The following is a 20,462-nucleotide window of genomic DNA, read 5'->3' as shown; positions in this document are numbered from 1 at the left end:
GAATGTACAATGTATTTCTAAAAGACGAACATGTTGATTTTACTAGTTTTCGAGCACAAAACAAGTGCAGACAAATATATATATATGATTAGACCTGGATGCTAGGTCGAGAGAAGGACAGAGAGAGAGGAGAGGAAGAAAACGAAAACCAGGGAGAGTCAGAGAGGGCCGGAAGAAATAAAGAGAGCGGGAGAAAGAGACACACAGAGGGAGAGAGAGATCAGTCTTTTTGAGAGGGGTGGTTAGGAGGGGATCTGCGGGGAAACAGAGGAGCTGCAGAAAATAGGCTTTAATGGGGCATTCACATTCAGCTGGCGGGCACAAAGGAGCGGCATTGGGATTTGGGAGCTGCGCTGATTGTTAGGCTGGTGTGCTTTAGTGCCGGCCGGGAGAACCCAGCTCTGACTGATTGTGGGGAAAGACTCATTGTTGAGTGGAATGTCAGCAGTTTTAAAGGAGGCCAGAGAGGACAAGGAGAGAGAAGGGTAAAGAGAGAGCATGAGGGAGATGAGAGAGACAGAGAGAGACAGAAGTGGGTTGGGAGGGGGTGACAGAAACACTCAGACAGAGCAAAGAAAGGAAGACAGAGGAAGCGGAGGGACAGAGGTGAAATGTGGAGAGAGGTTTGCTTTATTTATGGACCTTCAGGGGCCCAGTGCCCAAGCACCTCTCTCTCTCTCTCTCTCTCTCTCTCTCTCTCTCTCTCAATGCAAAGGGCTTTATTGGCATGGGAAACATATCTTAACATTGACAAAACAAGTGAAACAGATAATAAACAAAATAATAAACAATACAAAATTAACAGTAAACATTACACTCACAAAAGTTCCAAAGGAATAGAGACATTTCAAATGTCATATTATGGCTATATACAGTGTTGTAAGGATGTGCAAATAGTTAAAGTACAAAGGGGAAAATAAATAAACATAAATATGGGTTGAATTTACAATGGTGTTTGTTCTTCACTGGTTGCCCTTTTCTTGTGGCAACAGGTCTCTCTCTATCCTGCAGCATTTCTTTATAGCATGATGTCAGGCAACAGACAGGAAGGCCAATAGCGAGCAGGGAACGCTCACTGTGCCACATTAAGGGGCTCTGGCATGGGGACAGTATTATCCAGTCCTCAGTCAGTAGCGTGGCAGTAGAGCACAGTGGAGTGAAAATCAGCCTTTGATTAAACAGGATAGAAATATTAGGCTAGTTTCTGTCTTAAGCAGACTCCATTGGCATGGCATGAACTTGAGGTGTGTGTGTGTGTGTGTGTGTGTGTGTGTGTGTGTGTGTGTGTGTGTGTGTGTGTGTGTGTGTGTGTGTGTGTGTGTGTGTGTGTGTGTGTGTGTGTGTGTGTGTGTAGGTCTACGTGCGTGCATTGGATGGGGGCCACATTCTCTCACCATTGTGTCTGACATGAAAGAAGTTCGTGTTCCCCTCTCAAGCTGAAAATTGTTGGCAGAACGTTAGAGCTCTTGCCCACGAGAGTAGCCCAACCAGGGCTGGCGCACGGCCTGCGTGCTACGCTCTCTCTCTTCATCCTGTACCTGCAAAATGCAAAAATAAGAATAATTTAAGAATAAAAAGATTGCATTTTAATAAAAATAACTACTTGACTAAAACAAATGTTCTCAAGAGTATGTGAAGGTTTTAAGGAACTAAACTACATTTTAGCAGCTGACAGTGTGATTTGTTCAATTTCTAAATGAATTAAGCCTTGTGTTCTGGCTCTAACTGCAATTAAAGGGATTAGGCCTACCTTGGATTGCTTTATACCATAATGATGCAATTAAGCGGGTCAATTTGCAGCTATTGAATAGGCCTACAAAAACAAGTACCTTATAATTGCATGTGTTTCAAAGAACCTTTTATGCCCTATTTGTTTACACACCAATTTAACATGTAATAAATGAAGGAACAATATAAAGCTATGTCACAAAAACAACTTCATTTGCATACATTTGATGAAATGATTAATGAGAAGGACAATTATCCTACCTTTACAGTGATTTGCCAAATATGGGAAATAAATGGGTAAATAACAAATTGGCACATAAGTTAAACTTTTATTCAGGTTATGGTTTTGACTTATATCTCAAGACGAATATATTTAACTAATTTGTTTTTAAAAACCTAAAAGTCTAATAGCCTACGTTTAAAAATAATAATTAATAGTCAAGAGCTAAATCTGCCTGAAATGAGACATTAAACCTAATAGAGCAACAATCTAGAGAAACTGTTTTTTCAATTAAGATCTTGGATTTGGGGTAAATGGAGTGGAGGCGGCAGAGATCTTGGTTTATATTTGTCACCGAGGGGGCAGCCTCAGAGGGGATTTGTTTTGGGGGTGGGGGTTACAGAATCTTACCCCCTCCTCCCTCTTCTCGCTCGTTTTAGTCCATTGTTGTGACTCTTGCGCTCACAGAGCAGTGTAGTCGGATCGGCAGCGAGACGCAGCAGTAAGCTACCCCGCTACATTACCAGAGTGGCTAGCTAGCCTAATTGAGATTTAGCTCGCTTTTAAATGTACTGCGTTCTGTTGAGACCAACTAATTAATGCACGGACTCTGAGCTAGTGAAGCGCAAACCACGGTGCTCAAAGATTGACCAACATCTGCTCTATTATTGAAGCGCTGTAGCCGAATAATGTATCCACATTGACTGAGAAAGGAGCGATATAAGGGACTACACCGAGAACATCGGAGTTTTATCTGTTTCTATTTGCAGCAACCAACACGGATCTTGTTTCTTCCAATCGCAAGAGGGGAAATGTGAATTGAGCAGCAAGTTGCCCGACGTCTCTCCTTATGGATTTAGCACTTTCTGCCGCATGAACCCGAAATAAGGAGCCAGGCGCGCAAGCCTCATTCTGCTGTGAGAACACAATTGGGTCAGGGTGAAGTGGACTTTGCGCCCCAGTTCCAAGGATCAGCGCTAGCTCCTTCCCTGCCTGCTCCACACCGGTAGCTGTCCTTCATGTTATGGTTGTTTTGATGGATGTATAAGTGTCTCCAAGGTTTTCACCGGGACCCACATTAAAGCCAATCACCAAAAGACTTTAAAAGGAGAAAGAAACCGAAGCCCAATATTCATCTCGATCGAATGGAACTTGGATATTCTGGTGCCTAATAGACTTTATCAAGGATTGATTATTAAGAGCAAAGACCGACAAAAAAAGGTAATACGATTTCCTTGGACCCGCGAAGTTGCATAATTATTTCCTAGCTGTATGTTTCATTGCCAAATTGATTTCAACTCCACACATTGTACTAGTCCATGAATAACCTTTCTTGCAAAGAGTTCCATGGTTGGTTATGTTATTATTATATATTTTTTTAAACATTAGGCCTATATTAGCCTATATTAGACAATGTGATTCGGTTAGTCTAAAGCAAGAGATTTAATGAAATGCATGATAATACAGCTATACTTCTGTTCTTATAATGTATTTTTGACATTGCAAAATCCCCTTCAATTTCAGAGTTTGCTCACAAGTGAATGAGAGATTGCTGAATGTGGCAGTATCTGTGCAGTAAAAAGTTACATTGTTTTCACTGTCATATCGATTTGATTGACTTTGGGAGCGTGTGAAACAGACGCGCACAAACATGACATGATGTTGTTGTGTTTTCTCCCCCAATAGTTTATGCGATAAACCAACTGGACACTTTATATTGGTTATATCAGTTAGGCTACAAAGATAGGCTTATAGGCAATAATTGTAACGCGCCTTGAGAAACCGATTTAAGCTATAGCGAATTTCTCACGATGATCATCTAGTTAAAATGTTACAGAAATAGTTGTTGGAAGGTAAAGGAGCAGAAGACATCGTTTGATTTATGACAACAGCATTGTAACGGCTAAAGCGAATAAATGAACGCAAACAAATGAACCGGTTGTGTAGATCCTTCACGACATTGAAGGCATGTTTATCTTTCACTTGGTGCTTTTGTTATAAACACAGACAAGCCGCTGCGCAACTTTTACTAGTTTATTTCATGGCAAGATTAGCCTTCACGTGACCACATCGCGATGAACTCACCTTTCTCTTCGCTGAGGATAAACGCGCCGTAAATAAGACCGCATATAAAAATGCCCCCCCCTCCAGTTCTAAATGGAGAAAGAATAGGCTATAGTTCATTCACGGGATAGTTATTAAACTGTGTGCGCCATAGCGGCACGCACATGGTATGCATGGAACACTCCAGGACTGGCGCCTGTGCACAGTTGGCCCGGCTCGGTTCGGTTGGCGTCATGGCACCTGGACAAAAATAATCACGCAGCTCAGTCTTGTTCCTGTTGCCAACTGTGGTCCCCTGTCTCGCGATTATAAAAAATAAACATATTTCCATCAAATCAAAATGTTTTTTTTTGTACTCATAAGAACAGTCTGCTCTAAAAATAGCTTAATGTTGAATAAATCCTTACTAGATTATTTCAACCTGGACTCAGTGGCAGACGTAACATAGTAAAAATAGATCTGTCTCCCTCCATTTAGTATGATACAGTATGTTACATCTTGTATGGTATGAAGACTAGTAATTTGTGGATGTCCAGCATCCATTTCGTATGATATGAATTACAGTTTGTATGATGTAATACATATGATAGGTTACGAATTACAATTTGTTGTGGCTAACGTTAGCTAGGTGGCTGGCATTATCTAGGCTAGGGGTTAGGGAAAGGGTTAGCTAACATGCTAAGTAGATAAAATGCTAAAGTTATCCGTGATGTGATTCAAACACTCAACCTTTGGGTTGCTAGACCAACCTCCCTCCTTTAGTTATTGTTTTAAGTAACATTTTGTCTTATGTAACCATACCAAACTTAACATATCATACTCATTTGAGTGTCACATGTTTACTTTTACTATGTTATATAAATGTTATGCCTAGTCTTTGAGGCAGGCTGATTATTTAGGGGGCTCGGGGAAAAATAACATATGTAGGCTTATTTTTCTTCTCTGTTCTGGCCTGTCTGTTGTGTTGAGTGTGCCTGTGAATTTGCTATTGTTGCTCCCCGATAGCTTCCTGGCAAGTCTCAAGTGTTTTCATAGTAACGGCCCATTATCCAGACAGGCTGTGCACCTTTCTTCCAGCCGCACATTCACACCCTTTAGTTATTCATGATGCAGGGGACAATGTGCTTTAATGACTGGACAGTCAGGACACCAGTTTAATAAGAATACAAGGCCAGTCTAAAAGAGTCTCTTTCAATTACTACCTATTCACAAGGCTATATCCCACAAACAATTTCAGTGCTACTTACTGAAATCACATGCTACAATTTTAATTAATGACTGACTGACTGTCTGACTCTGTGTTGTCCTTCCAGGTCCGGTTTTTGGTGTGTGTGTTGAGTTTGCCAATGCCCGGAATCGGTGTGTGAGGACAGGGTTAGCCCCCCTTCATTATTTTGCTATCACACACACCTGCAAGATGGTGAATGTCTATACGGTTTGCATCGTCATACTCTGTCTGACTGTTGGACTCTTGACCAAAGCCATCGGGCCAGAAGACGGAAAAACAAAAGGTAGGTTTCTAAACATTGCCAAGACTGTTGTTCTTATATGTTATTTCTCCTATACTGATGAATGGTCCAAAGCCCTCTGGGGAATGATTTGCTGATGGACCACTGGTTGATTTCTCCCAGAGGGTGGTTTCTCAACTGTGCAGTTTCTTAAAACATCTCTCAAGTCTATACTTCACAGCTTAACGTTTCAAGTGAGGTTGCTCAGTTCTGCTCAGACAAGTAATAAATGAAACCACCAACAAAAGCTTTAAAAATAATAGAAAGGCCATTAAATGAACACTTCCCCCTCACATTTCCATTTTATTCACTGAAAGATCTCATTGAGGAAGGAAAAAAGTGCCCGTAGCTGTACAGTACAGTAACCCTTTGATTCGTTAGGCTGGTCTATTTATAGGAGAGCAGAGAGCCATAGGGAAGGTGTGATCCAGTCGAATTCAAGGTGACAGGAAGGAGAAAGGTTGTAATCATTTTTTTGGGGGGGGGATGAAAAAAACCTCCCAGTTATTTTGGTGCCGTAAACCATGCTACCCGATCCCTCCAAGACCCTGGGGCTCGGAAGTGTACATTTGTCTGGCCCTTGCCAGCCGAGGGGGTTGGAGGGTAGGAAGGAGAGGAGGAGGAGAGGATGAGGGGGGGGCTTCCATTGATGCTTTACAAACACACGCCTGTCTTCATTTATTACCTGCCACAGCCATCCATTTTGCTATAAGTATTGTTATGATGTGTGCAGATTGGCTACAGGCTCGGTAAATTGCAGCCCTCCAGGCTCACAGGAGCTGGGGTCTTTTTTAAGCCCCTATACTGATCGCTATCAGGAAAGGAGGAAGCTCTACTCTAGTCTAGGGTTTATTTACAAAACGTTGATAAACTTCCTTGCATTATTCACAGCTGTTTAGTGTCCAAGCACAGTAAATAACTTCCAAAAGATTCAAATACAATTCACTGATGAAAAAACCCTCGGCTACCACAGCAGTGTGAGTGGTAAGACAGAGAGAGGGGACTGTGTAAGGTGAACCCTGGTAGTTTTTCAATGGGCCTGTTTGTTAAGACTCCGTGGAAAAGCTGACTCCCGCCGTGGAGAATGCAGCACTACAATGCAGCACTAAATCCCTGCCAGAAAACATTTGACAAAGGTAATAATTCAGCACTGCAACACCATCCAGGAAAGTTCCTGTTACGAACCAGAAAAAAAAGAGAGAATGAGAGAGAGAGAACAGAGGTAGCCGTGAACTCTTTAAGTGTGGCTGCAGGATGAACTTTGTGATATTTTTCTGGCAGAGGAGGAGTGAAATGTATGCCACACACATAGTTCCGGAGCACAGGCATCAGTGTGCTAATGTAGAACAGAGCTGCTCACCCTCAGGCTTTGACTGGGATTTACTGAGGAATATATCCCCTCCAGATATGACATAGATCAAAATGAATTGGCATGTAGGATACTTTGCATTTTAACTGGTTAATCACTGGTCTGTCCTAATGTGTTGTAAGCAACGTGGGTACAATATTATCGCTCACTGTTCAGACAGAGTCAGTATATTACTGATAATATTGCATTATGGCAGTTGGTTCTCAGCATATACTTTGTGGTGAAAGGACACTAATGTAGAAGACTTACATTGCCAAATGTGCCACCCAGAAAATAAACAAACCATAGCATACCATAGATTCACCCCTAAAGGAACTCTAGTCATGAAAGAGGCGAGTGCATCTGATGGCCAAATGGTCAAACCCAGCGCAGTTCCCCCAGCCAGTCGAGTCACACCAGTCAAATGTTTTGTGTTGTGTTGTGTTTGTCCCCTCGACCCTAGGTGACTATTCACACTCAGCTGTGAGTTCAAATGAAGGCCACGGGCCTCTCCAAGTCCTCACAAGTTCATTAGCATGGCTCAGTGTACTTGGTGGGAAACGTTGCCTTTCCAGGCATAATAGAAAGCGGCACTTTTAAAGTTGCCACAGCTTTTTATACTATGCTGCAAAGTAAATTCACTGTGTGTGATGGGATGGTAAACGAATGGCTAGATGGGTCAATCTCATAGTCAAGTGAATGGGAGTTTTTTAATGGACAAGGACCATATAACATATACTTATTACAGTGTAATAGAACTGTATTTTTTGTTGTTGCTAATTTGAGTTGAATTCAACCAACCATACAAATGATGCGGATAAACGTGGCAATTCAAGAACACGTTTTTTTAAATCCAAAGCTCAAGTCTTGAGGTTTTAATAAGCGATACCTCTTAAAGCATAATCATGGTATTATGCATTGGCTCTCCAAATTGAGCATTACAGAGTGAACAGGGTCGTGTTGTTCTCTCACCATTAACTTGGTGGCCTAGCTCTCCCCTGTGTATTCCTCCTCCTCCTCTACCTCTGCATGGCTCGTGGAGCAGTTAGGGAGAGCAGCTCCTCAAGCAGGGGGAACAGATTGCCTTTTGACTGACTGAGGGGGCTGCAGGAAGTAATCACACAGAAAATTGGCCTGGAATTGCACTTTTCAGCGTTTTGACTGAGCGGGTACATCGTATATGGCTGAACGAGCGGAGGCCAGGGGAGCACTTATCGTGACACATTAGCCCCCAGTTTATCAGTGCACTCCATCACCCACCAACCAACCAACCCACATTCAAACACAAGCATGCTGAGAAATGCAAGAAACACATACTTCTATGGAAGCGTTTAGATGTAAACTGAAACCTAGGGAGTTTTTCTCTTTTTTTATTATTCTCACGATTCCTCTCCTCTCTCGTTCTCTCTGTACAGATCTGAGAGTGCCTCGGCCACTCATCCTGCCTCATTACCCGGAGAACGCTACAGCGGTTGTAGGGGGACAGGTGAAGCTGCTGTGTAAGGTCCACCGGCCGGCCTTCACCAAGGTTCAGTGGCTGAAGAGAGACGGTGATCGCCTGGGAGCCGAGGGCCAGCCACATCTTAGAGTTCTGACGGCACTCCAGAGCAACATATCCAAAGTGAACTCTCTGTCTCTGAGCAACGTTTCTCTGGAGGATACTGGGGAGTACATCTGTATGGCTGAGACCACCACACAAGCTGGACACCAGCTTCAGTCCATGCAGTCTGCCTGGCTACAGGTTCTACCAGGTAAACCAGAGTTTATTAATCAGGCTATGGGATGCTTCTCACATAGAATTAGGAATTAGAATACATAATTGAATAGGATCTCTAGGGCTTTCCATTCAGTGTAGCCTTGTGTTTTACAGTCAATTATATCCTGATAGTAATTGATGACTAACAACAATAACTAGTTGGAAGTCAATGTATATTCATCTCATACCTTGTCTTTCCTGTTAGGGACCCTGATCTCTCGTTCCCTGGACCAAAGTACGGCCATTGAAGTCCCAGCAGGTAATGGCCATTGAACTGCCTCTATCCCAGTGGGGTAGAGAGAACAGAGAGGAGTATGAATGAGGATGACAGGGGCCATCTGTGTTACTGAGAGGCTGTTTGGTGGGCTGAAACGGGGCTTTCTCTCCGAGCCTGCCTCTTAGACCGCCACTGAACCATTGCCACCCCATCGATTTGTTTGTGAAGGCCCATCCGGGTGTCACGCTACAACACGTTCATTAGCTTCATCCTTTTTATCTTTCTTTCTTTTCTCTTTTATTTTTTCGGGTAGCTAGCTTGCTCTCACTCCCACAATGATCTATGCTGAACAAAACAAGGAGCAGAGAGAGGTGGAGAGGCCTCCGGTCGCCATGGGAAAAAAAATGTTATATGTGTCGGGTGGGTCAGGGGGATAATGTGGGCGAGAATTGAAAGGTCATAATTGAGGGAATGGCCACTCTTTTTAAAACGAGATGTGCCCACTGATTGTAATGTGTGTGTACGTGTCTTTTAGCGTATGTCAATACTCACGTGTTTGTTTTGTCTCCCCATTGTCCCTGCAGTTGTCCTGGATGACCTTGGTGAGGAAACCAATGAGCACCTGCTCCTGGAACCGGGTGATGTCCTCAAGCTGCGCTGTGACACCAACCGACCAGGGGGCGTGTACTGGTACAAAGAGTGGACCCGGGTGCTGCACACCGCCCGCATCCAGATCCGCGGGGGCATTATGGAGATCACGGACGTGACGTACGAGGATTCTGGGGTGTATGTGTGTGTCCTCCGGGGAACCAAGGAGCCCCTGAGGAACTTCACCATCACTGTAGCAGGTGAGGTCTGGATCTAGAGAAATAAGATCTGAGCCTTAGAGATACATGTAGAATCCAATCTAGTTTTAGGTTCTATTGATCCATTTTTATGTTCTAAGTTCACCCTTTCTGAATGATCAGTTATGATAAAGTTATTAACTCTTTTCATGTCTTTACGCTACTCTCTCAGACTCACTGGGCTCAGGTAATGATGATGAGGACAATGGTCTAGAAGACACGTCAGCTGAGATAGATAATGACCAGGTCTACTTCACAAGAGGTCCCTACTGGACCCACACCCAGCGCATGGAGAAGAAGCTGTACGCAGTGCCGGCAGGGAACACGGTCAAGTTCCGCTGCCCAGCAATGGGCAGCCCTCTGCCCTTCATCCGCTGGCTGAAGAACGGACACGAGTTCAGGGGAGAGCACCGCATTGGAGGCATCAAGGTGAGATAGTGACCAACCTGGAAGCAAAGTCAGAAAGAGAGTGGCTAAGGTGGGGAAGAGAAGGAGGGTCAAGGAGGGAGGGGGAGAAAGACGGTGGATCGCGGTTTTCTTTATTAGTGTATAACCTCCACATACTTTGGCCTCAACCCTGGTACCTGACATTTAGTCTCAATAGGGAAGTAACACATTGTGAATCTATTTAAACTGGATCCATCAACAACAAGTTACCATAGAGACAGACAAGCACTTCCAAAGGACAAGCCCATATAACTTGTATCCATAGGAACGGTCCAACACACAACGTATAGACCACCCATTTCTAACGTGTCCGTTTTGTACATTTATAGTTGAGACACCAGCACTGGAGCCTGGTGATGGAGAGTGTGGTGCCTTCAGACCGTGGGAACTACACCTGTCTGGTGGAGAACAAATACGGCTCCATCACACACAGCTACCTTCTGGACGTGCTGGGTAAGAACACACACTCACCCACTTCACAACAAAAACCTCTCTTCACCTACCCAACAATAGTCTGCTGTTTGCTCATCTGACATTCAACTCCCAAAGCTGGGAGTGATAGTATGGGAAATTAGCAAAAGTAATTCCCTCCACCATCCTCTAATTCAACCAAATTCCGTCAAACTTAACACAAGCCCTTTCCGTCTGCCTCTCCATAATGACTGAAAGTAAAGTTGCCATAAACTCATTATAAAGTCTGCACAGCTAGTCAAAGCTCCATGGTGTGTGCAGTACTATACGGTATTGTCACCACCCTCCTACACCCATCACCACCCCACTCTAGACATCTAGACACAGGCCCGTCTCCCCGCGGAGCCACTGCCGACCCATGATACTTAGCACATGTCAGACCTAATTACTGTCACATCCCAGCTCTCTCCCCGCTCTGCCCCAGCGGCATCTCACTAGACACAGAAAAACACAGAGGTTCTAAAGCCCACCTCAGACAGAGGGAGGAAAGAGTCGAGGAGGGAGCCGCCAGAGAGGCTGGGCCCACGGGGGCGCCACGATTCAACCAGCACCCGCCCCGGGGCTTTAGAAGTCCACCGGGATGTTTTATGATAGAGAGAGAGACACAGAGGCAGTAAATATCGGGGGAAAAGAGGGGGGGTTGGCGTCAGCCGTGGCACGGAGAGGAGAGAGAGAGTCCCCCTGAACTGTGACTGGCCAGTTGGTTTCGCCGGCTTGGCAGTCCGGCGTGGGGTCAACTACCGTCTCCAGAAGCATGCGAGGGGGAAAAGAGCATGCACAGAGAGAGAGAGAGAGAGAGAGAGAGAGAGAGAGAGAGAGAGATAGAGAGAGAGATAGAGAGACTTCAAGGCTGGCCTGGCTAGAAAAGAAAGCTGCTAATGAAACCAATTAGTGAGACTGACTGAGTATGGCTGGCGTTGGTTGTGAGAGACGCTGCCTGCTTATCGGTCCCTTCCCCTTTGGCGATGCTGTGCTGCACTGCGATCAGTCAGATTAACACTGGTCATTACCACTGGCCTTTCTCTCCATGCCTCTGAAACGCCACATGTAGAAAACTAAAATACTGTTATTTTAGATTAGTATTTACTTCAATGGCTAGGGTATTTCAGACATTTCAGAGTACTTCTGGCAGTTCAGTCAGCGATGTGCTCCTTTGAACAGAGGAATTTCCCGCTCGCTGTCTCCCTGGCTGAACTTTGAACTCTTCCCCCAGTCAAGGGGAATCCTCAATGCCCTCTGAAGTCTAACACTTTCTCTCTGTATTTCACTCTCCCTCCCCCTACCTCGCTCTCTGTTTTCAGAGCGCTCCCCACACAGGCCTATCCTGCAAGCTGGTCTGCCAGCCAACACTACAGCGGTGGTGGGCACTGATGTCCAGTTCTTCTGTAAAGTCTACAGCGATGCCCAGCCTCACATCCAGTGGCTGAAACACATTGAGAGAAACGGCAGCCGCTACGGCCCAGACGGGACTCCTTACGTTCAGATACTGAAGACAGGCAGCCTAAACATGTCGGAGGTGGAAGTTCTCTACCTAACTAATGTGACCAGGGAGGATGCTGGAGAGTACACCTGTCTGGCTGGAAACTCCATCGGCTACTCCTACCAGTCTGCCTGGCTCACAGTCCTCTCAGGTACGTTTATTACTCAAATAATAGTATGGTAACATATGGCCAAAGGAAGGAATCTAGAAGAGTTCCGAAGAAATGGTCCCTTGTGTTTTGGGTCAACATACTACAGGTCTTTTTGTATCGTCAAAGGAGTTCAGAAGGAATTGTCACTTGAGCTTGAGACAGTCAGTCTCTAACCAATCCTCTTATTTCCTTCTCATTGTCTTCTTCTCACAGAAGAGGACGTGGCTGACGAGGTGGACTTAATGGAGACCAAGTACACTGACATCATCATCTACGCGTCTGGCTTCCTGGCTCTGGTCATGGCCATCGTGATTGTGGTGCTGTGTCGCATGCAGGTCAACCCAAGCAGAGAACCCTTCGATGTCCTCCCCGTCCAGAAACTCTCCAAGTTCCCCCTCCGCAGACAGTACTCTGTGGATTCCAACTCGTCAGGGAAGTCCAGTGCTTCTCTGATGAGAGTGGCCCGCCTGTCTTCCAGCTGCTCCCCCATGCTGGCTGGAGTCATGGAGTTTGAACTGCCCTACGACCCTGACTGGGAGTTTCACAGGGAGAAGTAAGTCCTGCTTTGACTTCCTCATTTGTTAGGGGTTTTGTTGAAGTTCCTTAATGGTCATTGAGTTCCTCCATCTTGAATGTGTGTTTTGGTTTCTGTTGAGTTCCATGTATCTTCACTGTACTGACCATCATTGTCCTTCCTCTTTCCAGTCTGACTTTAGGGAAGCCACTGGGTGAGGGCTGCTTCGGTCAGGTGGTCAGAGCTGAGGCATATGGGATCAACAAGGACCATCAGGAGAACATCTCCACTGTGGCCGTCAAGATGCTGAAAGGTATGAGCTAGGTACCGTCTTCTTAGGAGGAGACTGGACAATGACTAGTATTTACTATTAACTCTATTTCCAGATATGTTCATAAGACGTAAAATGTGTGTCCCTCTCGTTCCCCAGATGATGCCACAGACAAAGACCTGTCAGATCTCATATCTGAAATGGAGCTGATGAAGGTGATGGACAAGCACAAGAACATCATTAACCTCCTGGGGGTGTGCACACAAGAAGGTGAGTTCAGGACAAAAGTTCACAACAGATAATGACAGCCAAAAGTCAAAAGCTACTATCTCACTTTTGCTCCTCACTCATTTGACTCTAGCCCTGCTCATTGAAGTTGCCATTAATGGTGGCCCCATGCCTCCAGTCATCCTCAGTGAGGGTGGACTCAATCACAAACTTTCTCCTCTCCCCCATCAGGTCCTCTGTACGTGCTGGTAGAGTATGCGTCTAAAGGCAGCCTCAGGGAGTACCTGCGGGCCCGACGGCCCCCCGGCATGGACTATACCTTTGATGTGACCAAAGTGCCCGAGGAGCAGCTCACCTTCAAAGACCTCCTGTCCTGTGCCTACCAGGTGGCGCGTGGCATGGAGTACCTGGCCTCCAAAAGGGTGAGTACTATGTCCTAATGGGGTTTGGCCAGCAATTGGGCTTGTATACCCTACCTATATCCTTTGGCTTTCAAATGGATGACTTTGGCCTAAGGGGTTTAGTTATCTCCGTATGTATTCTATCAGGTTTAAAATGTGTACCTGGCCTTCTATAGAATGCCTTTGGCCTGAAGGGGTTTAGCCAACAAGCAAGAGCAAGTTGCAAACCCCTCCCTCCTTCCTTCCCTCCTACCCCCAACACACCCTTCCTCATTCACTATCCTGGTCTCTCTTATCAACACACCATCCTGTCATTCCACAGTGGAGTGGTGGTTGAGCCCTGTTTGCCCCTCCGTTCATCCATCCCTCCGTCCTGCCTGTCGCAGTGGGCTTTGTCCTTTATAGCACTGCCATAAATCTGTTAGCAAACAGGCGCAGAGCTGTGTCTGTGCCCCGGCATCGGGTTTCTGTCTCTGTGGCCTGCTAAGAATGCAGCAGTCTGAAACCACCCCACCATTACGGAGCCCCCGCAAAACCACGGCTTTCTCATTTCCACCAATCCCCAAATACCACGTCTATTTCAAATGAAAACCAAAATAAACTTAATGACATCCATTCAAATCTGGCAGACAGGGATTGTTTTTCGACGAAACCTCCAGATCTATATAAAGTCGACTTAATTTGGTGCGTCTGGTTAAAATTGGACGCTGCGTGTTGACTTAAGACCGGGTCTTTTCATTTTAGAAACTTACAGCGAATAATTTCTTTGTCAATCTTATCTGGTTATACCAGATGACTGCAGAAACAGACAACCGCAATGTAGACCTCGTCACGTAATTGCAATACTTTAATTGTAGGGTATCATTTCACAAGCACTTAACATGAAACTCAAAACAATGTATATCTTCATGTTCAATGACTTTACCCTGGTTTCTCCTCTCTATAGTGCATCCACAGAGACCTTGCTGCCAGAAACGTCCTCGTCACAGAAGACAACGTCATGAAAATCGCAGACTTCGGCCTTGCAAGAGGAGTGCACCAGATCGACTACTACAAGAAAACCACCAACGTGAGTTATCCTATCCTGCTATCCCCCTGACTGGTTCTGCAGCACCTTGTCCCTCTCCTAAACCCAGACATAAGTCCCTGTGCCAGGGCTGTGCTGTTGTGCGTCGTCTGGCTGGCCAGCTTTCAGAACAGCCCCTGCTGGTACATGTCGACACAGCACACTGTCTGCTCTCTGTCTAGTGTCACCCAGTCGGCTTGTGCCTGTTTGCAGCTTTAATGCTCTTAAAGACAGATGTTTGATGTGTGCCCACTGATTGGCAGCCAGCTTAATGGAAGATAATTAGAAAAAGGGGACAAGGAAGGGAAGAGGGGAGTGGGCGAAAGAAAGGGAGGAATGGGGGGAGTGGGCGAAAGAAACGGAGGAATGGGGGGAGTGGGGAAGACTGGATGAAAGGCTAGAACTGGAATGGTGCTTCGGCTCTGGCGTTGTGGCAACCGACTGACTCACTGACTGTCCACCGCTCACTAACCGTGGTTGTTCTGTTTTGCAGGGACGTCTGCCAGTGAAGTGGATGGCACCAGAGGCCTTGTTCGACCGAGTCTACACACACCAGAGTGACGTGTGGTCGTTTGGCGTGCTGATGTGGGAGATCTTCACCCTGGGGGGCTCACCGTACCCCGGTATCCCCGTGGAAGAGCTCTTCAAGTTGCTGAAGGAAGGCCACCGCATGGACAAACCCTCCAACTGCACACACGAACTGTGAGTAGACACACATAAGTGCATACCAAAACTTACCAAACACACACCACAGCGTTCTCCTCACCTAAGCCTTCAACTTGAAGTTGTACATTGATATTTATTACTGTGTTGTGAAAGAAAAAAACAGTGAGTGGACGTGTGCCTTACTTTAGAATATATATTTTGTGTCCTTTCTCCTGTGCTATATTTGGATGTGTGTAAATGTGAAAATGCTAACTAACTAGCCCTGTCTGTCTATGTGTATATACCCTGATACTAACTAGCCCTGTCTGTCTATGTGTATATACCCTGATACTAACTAGCCCTGTCTGTCTATGTGTATATACCCTGATACTAACTAGCCCTGTCTGTCTATGTGTATATACCCTGATACTAACTAGCCCTGTCTGTCTATGTGTATATGCCCTGATACTAACTAGCCCTGTCTGTCTATGTGTATATACCCTGGTACTAACTAGCCCTGTCTGTCTATGTGTATATGCCCTGGTACTAACTAGCCCTGTCTGTCTGTGTGTATATGCCCTGGTACTAACTAGCCCTGTCTGTCTATGTGTATATACCCTGGTACTAACTAGCCCTGTCTGTCTATGTGTATGTGTGCAGCTACATGAAGATGAGGGAGTGCTGGCATGCTGTGCCCACACAACGACCCACCTTCAAACAGCTGGTGGAGGAGCTAGACAGAGTGCTGCTGTCTATCTCTGACGAGGTGGGTGTCTGGATCCCCGTTCACACACAAGCATACGCACACACACACACACACACACACACACACACACACACACACACACACACACACACACACACACACACACACACACACACACACACACACACACACACACATACACACACACACAATCTGCTCGCCAGATGTCCTGTTGCAACAGACTGTTCCAGCTATAGTTTAGTTTATTACTGTAAGACACCCTGTAGTTCAAGATTAGAAACCAAATCTCTCGGAGTTTGTACACAGCACAGTCTCAGATAAAATGTCAAACCTACTATACATCACACAACACAAACGTCAAGCTTAAAAATACAATAAAATACACAACAACACAAATGCAAAGTGTTACCAAACTTAACTGTTTCTCTCCTACTTCTTTTTCTTAGTACTTGGACCTGTCGACACCCTTTGAACAGTACTCCCCGTCGTGCGAGGACACCTCCAGTTCTTGCTCCTCGGACAATGACTCTGTCTTTACCCACGATGCCCTGTCCACCGACCCCTGTCTGCTGGGTTACCACGACGTGCATTCTCGGGTAGACCTGAAAACGGCACTGCGGTAGACTGTGGCTCCAACGGGAGTCCTCTGGCTCAAAGGGCATTACCTGGAGAAGTTTGCATTAGAAAACAACCATGTTGCATCAAAAGTGGTACTTGGACTGTCTGCTCTGGGACTGTGCCTAAGAACAGTATCTCAAACCTTGGCACTACAGGACCCTGGTCATCTAAAATGGCTGCCTCTTCTTCTTCTTATCAGGTTTGGGATTTTATAGTAAAAGGACTCTCTTTTGTTTGGGTCTCTACAGAGAGGATCGACAATGGTCTTCTTGTACTCAAACTCATCCGATCTTGTCTCTGAACGTTATCCAAACTGGCCTTTTAAACCAGAAAAATATGTTTTAACAAAAAATATGTTAACACTTTATTTTAAGTGTCCATAATAAACCATTCATAAGGCATTATAAGGCATTTACAAACAGTTTGCTCACATTTTATTACTAATTATTCCTACATTTGTAAATGTTAGTAAGCAAGTTATTCACACATGTATATATATTTCCTTAAACATCCTGTGTTGAATGATTATTCTTTTACCAGGTACCGCTGGAATGTCTACCATCTTTTTGTGAGAAATTACACTGGTCACTCACAACATTTATAAAGTGTTTATAAAGTATAAATAGTGCACACTTTAGATTATGGACTGCAAAAAGACTTTACTCATGATTTGTAAATGGTTTCTAAATGCCTTATAAATGATTTATTGCAGACCCTTTAAAAAAGTGTTTCCAAAAATATTTATTTTGATATAAAAAAAACAGAGAAGCTGATTGTTAAATATAAATCTCTCTGTATATAAGATTATTTTACATTTTGCTATTTAAAATTGTCTTAAATCTCAGGATCTCTTGTATTAAAAAGTTGCTGTAGGGGCAGCAAAGTGCCTGAATTTTTGATTTCCTGTGAATATATTAAAATATACAAATATTTTATGTAAATATCACAAAAAAGACAATTACCTTTTATAAATTATTCTAAATGATACGAAAATGAAGGTGTTCAACTGAGGAGAAGAAAGAAATTATGTATTCAAGTTTTTTAATGGACAAAATGTCCTCGCGATTCTCATTCCATTTCATCAAAACAACCTCAGCCCCGTTTGTACTCTGCTCTGGCCTTCATATGGCATTGAGGCCAGTCGGTCAAAGCCCTCAGGACCCCCAATCCCTTATGCTTTCAATTGTTGCATACATAAACTAACTGTAAGAACAGTATGGTCTGGGCCTTGAAAGAGAAGAATACAATTCAACACAGGACACTGTGGGAATACAGGGGGAGCAGCCCAGCTTCTACTGTCAGTGCTGTATGAAAAGAAAAGGACTGGACCTGCATGTCTGAATGTGAAAGGCCCAGTGTGATTGATTTCAAATGGGAGAATCCTCCTCTTTTGTTTCCCCTCTAACCCTTTAACCAGGCCCAGTGTGTTTGCAGGGGTACAGGCTGAGGCCGGACCTGGACAATAGGCTCTTTGGCAATCCTGATGGGTGTGACTGTGGGGACACTGTGGGGACAGGGAGGGTAGGGTGATCCAGGGGTAGCCTCAGCCCCTCAGCCTGGGCCTGTGTGCAAATGAAGAGTCCCTTATTATGTTAATGCATGGCTCCCACTGATAGCCATCTTTATCCTGCTACCATCTTTAATATACAAATGCTAATTCTGATGCTCTGTTACCACTGGGAAGAACTCTAGAAATGTCCTCCAGGGAATGCAAAAACATTCACCTCAAATCCTATAGATAAGCCTTGCATGTTGCTGTTTCAACAACGCTTCACAATCTAACTGCCCTGGGTTTTTCATTCAGATGACTCAAAAGCATTTTCAGAATAAAGATTCTGATGTCAGTTGAAAGCAAAGCATAATGCTCATACAGTAAAAATAAATAAATAAGAAAAGCTATTCAGGTAGCAGGGCAGTGGGGATGGCTACCTTTTTGTGTACATTGATATCCTTACTGTTGAGGTGTGAGATTTATTTGGTGTGTCATCATTTTTATAAAACAAAACATTCAGCGAATTAGCTACATTTTTTCTTCCTGTAAGGCAGCTATACCAATGCATGACCTCCAACTGAAAACCAAACCATTAGCTTCAGAACAGCCTATTTGAATTTGACTTAGTCCTTCAACATCGACAGTTTTATCACATAGATCTTCAGTGTTGTTATTTTGATTCCCATACTACCCAACGTCAGGATCAACTGCATGACATTCCATTTATGTACTCCCAATACAATTGTAACACTCACAATGTTCTTTAAAAAAAATCCTCAAGATTATTATTTTAGAAATATCTAATTTATTTGTTTTATTGTTTTGTTTTTATATGAAATAAAGTATAATTTAAAATATCAACTTCGTCTCTTTCTGTGGCGATGTGTCATTCGTTTAGAAAGAAGGAGCGAGGAAGAGACAGGAGGCACAGAAAGAGAAAGAATGACAGCAGCTGAATACAGAGAAAGGAAAAGAGAAAATGAGAGCGGGAGACAGACAAGAGAAAGAGAGATGAGGGTTAGGGGTTAAGGGGTAGCGGGAGAGTGCACTCGTGATCACAGAGAACCAGTGCCTTTTAAGTGGCACGCTTAACCCCAGCACACGGCTGGCTTATCTCTCATGTGTAACAAATCATGGCCAGTCAGTCAGAGGAGGACCAGGCAGGGAGCCATCCGGCTTTGTCCTACCCAGGGCAGGGTTCTCTCTGCTGGGCCTGATAGCGGCCTGTGTCTGGGGTTAGAGGCCATCTGATCCAGCTGGGGACAGGGAGATAAGGCCAGAAGGCCAGATATCATTCTGGAGCTGATCTATCTCACCTCCTCACATCTCTACATGCTCAGGATGCCTGGATGAGGGGCGGTGTGTGATATGGGAACCTAAATTCATAAAAACCCAATACGCTTAACTCTGGACGTGATACCTGACATTCTCAAGACACAGTACCTATCCCTTTGAAATTCTACAGCTTAGTGGGTTTGATAAGAGTTGTGAGTGTCTCCCAGAGAGTACGCTTGAAACTGCGCTTATAAAGCAGGACTGAGTAAAACAACGTGCTAATATCCCCCAGTGAATTCCCATTCATTCACATACACATCTTATCTGGAGATGTTGAGCAACCACAGCTCATTGAACGGACTGTACTGTTCAGATAAGAGAGTGTGTGTGTGTGTGTGTGCATGCTTGTGTGTGTGTATGAGTTTGAGTCAGTCTGGTGAGCGTTTGAGGACACTCCCTTGTCACGCGTATGTGTGTTTTCCCCGGTCCGGTAGTGGTTTTGAGGCCATTCATATTTTCCTATTGCATGTGGGCTCCATAGAGCTCACCACCGTAGCTTTGGTCAGAACAGACTGGACAGAGCAGGGGGCAGTGGGAGAAGAGGCACGATGGCCGGACAGGGACATGCTGAGAGAGGTCCGGATGGACAGAGCAGGGGCTGGGGGTAAGGGGGAGTGTTGGGCGCCAAGCCAGGTGTTGATTCAGTGGTTTATATCGGCTGACTGTGTTCCTGGTTCCCGGGTGGCTGCTTAGGCCACGATTACTCAGCCATCGTTGTGGGGAAAGCAGCCATCCTTGTGGGGCTACATCTCACACAATCTCCCCACCTGAATCATCACACAAAGGCAGATGAGAGGGCAGTGTTTTTGTTCAGGTTGTGGCTGTATGGCTAATAGCTATAGTGAATAGCTTACACAGAGCCCCGGAACGATATGGACATGGAAGAGGAGCGGGCACAGAGAGTTTCAGATGAGTGGGCAGTGTTGTTGT

General features: G+C 44.9%; 1 protein-coding gene across 1 annotated transcript; it reads left to right on the top strand.

The window, feature by feature from the left end:
- The first annotated feature begins 2,414 nt into the window (after positions 1–2,414).
- Positions 2,415–19,058, top strand: LOC106603480 (fibroblast growth factor receptor 4). Its single transcript, XM_014197230.2, has 16 exons — positions 2,415–3,169; positions 5,326–5,523; positions 8,284–8,619; positions 8,830–8,883; positions 9,426–9,689; positions 9,859–10,115; positions 10,463–10,586; positions 11,906–12,235; positions 12,449–12,788; positions 12,941–13,062; positions 13,180–13,290; positions 13,480–13,670; positions 14,596–14,718; positions 15,209–15,417; positions 16,021–16,126; positions 16,534–19,058. Exons 2-16 carry the CDS (start codon positions 5,430–5,432, stop codon positions 16,708–16,710), a joined length of 2,838 nt encoding a protein of 945 aa, XP_014052705.1. The 5' UTR covers positions 2,415–3,169; positions 5,326–5,429; the 3' UTR covers positions 16,711–19,058.
- Positions 19,059–20,462: the final 1,404 nt, after the last annotated feature.

The sequence above is a fragment of the Salmo salar genome, chromosome ssa04 (assembly GCF_905237065.1).
Source record: "Salmo salar chromosome ssa04, Ssal_v3.1, whole genome shotgun sequence".
NCBI classification, from domain to species: domain Eukaryota; kingdom Metazoa; phylum Chordata; class Actinopteri; order Salmoniformes; family Salmonidae; genus Salmo; species Salmo salar.
This window is presented reverse-complemented; position numbering and strand designations above follow the sequence as displayed.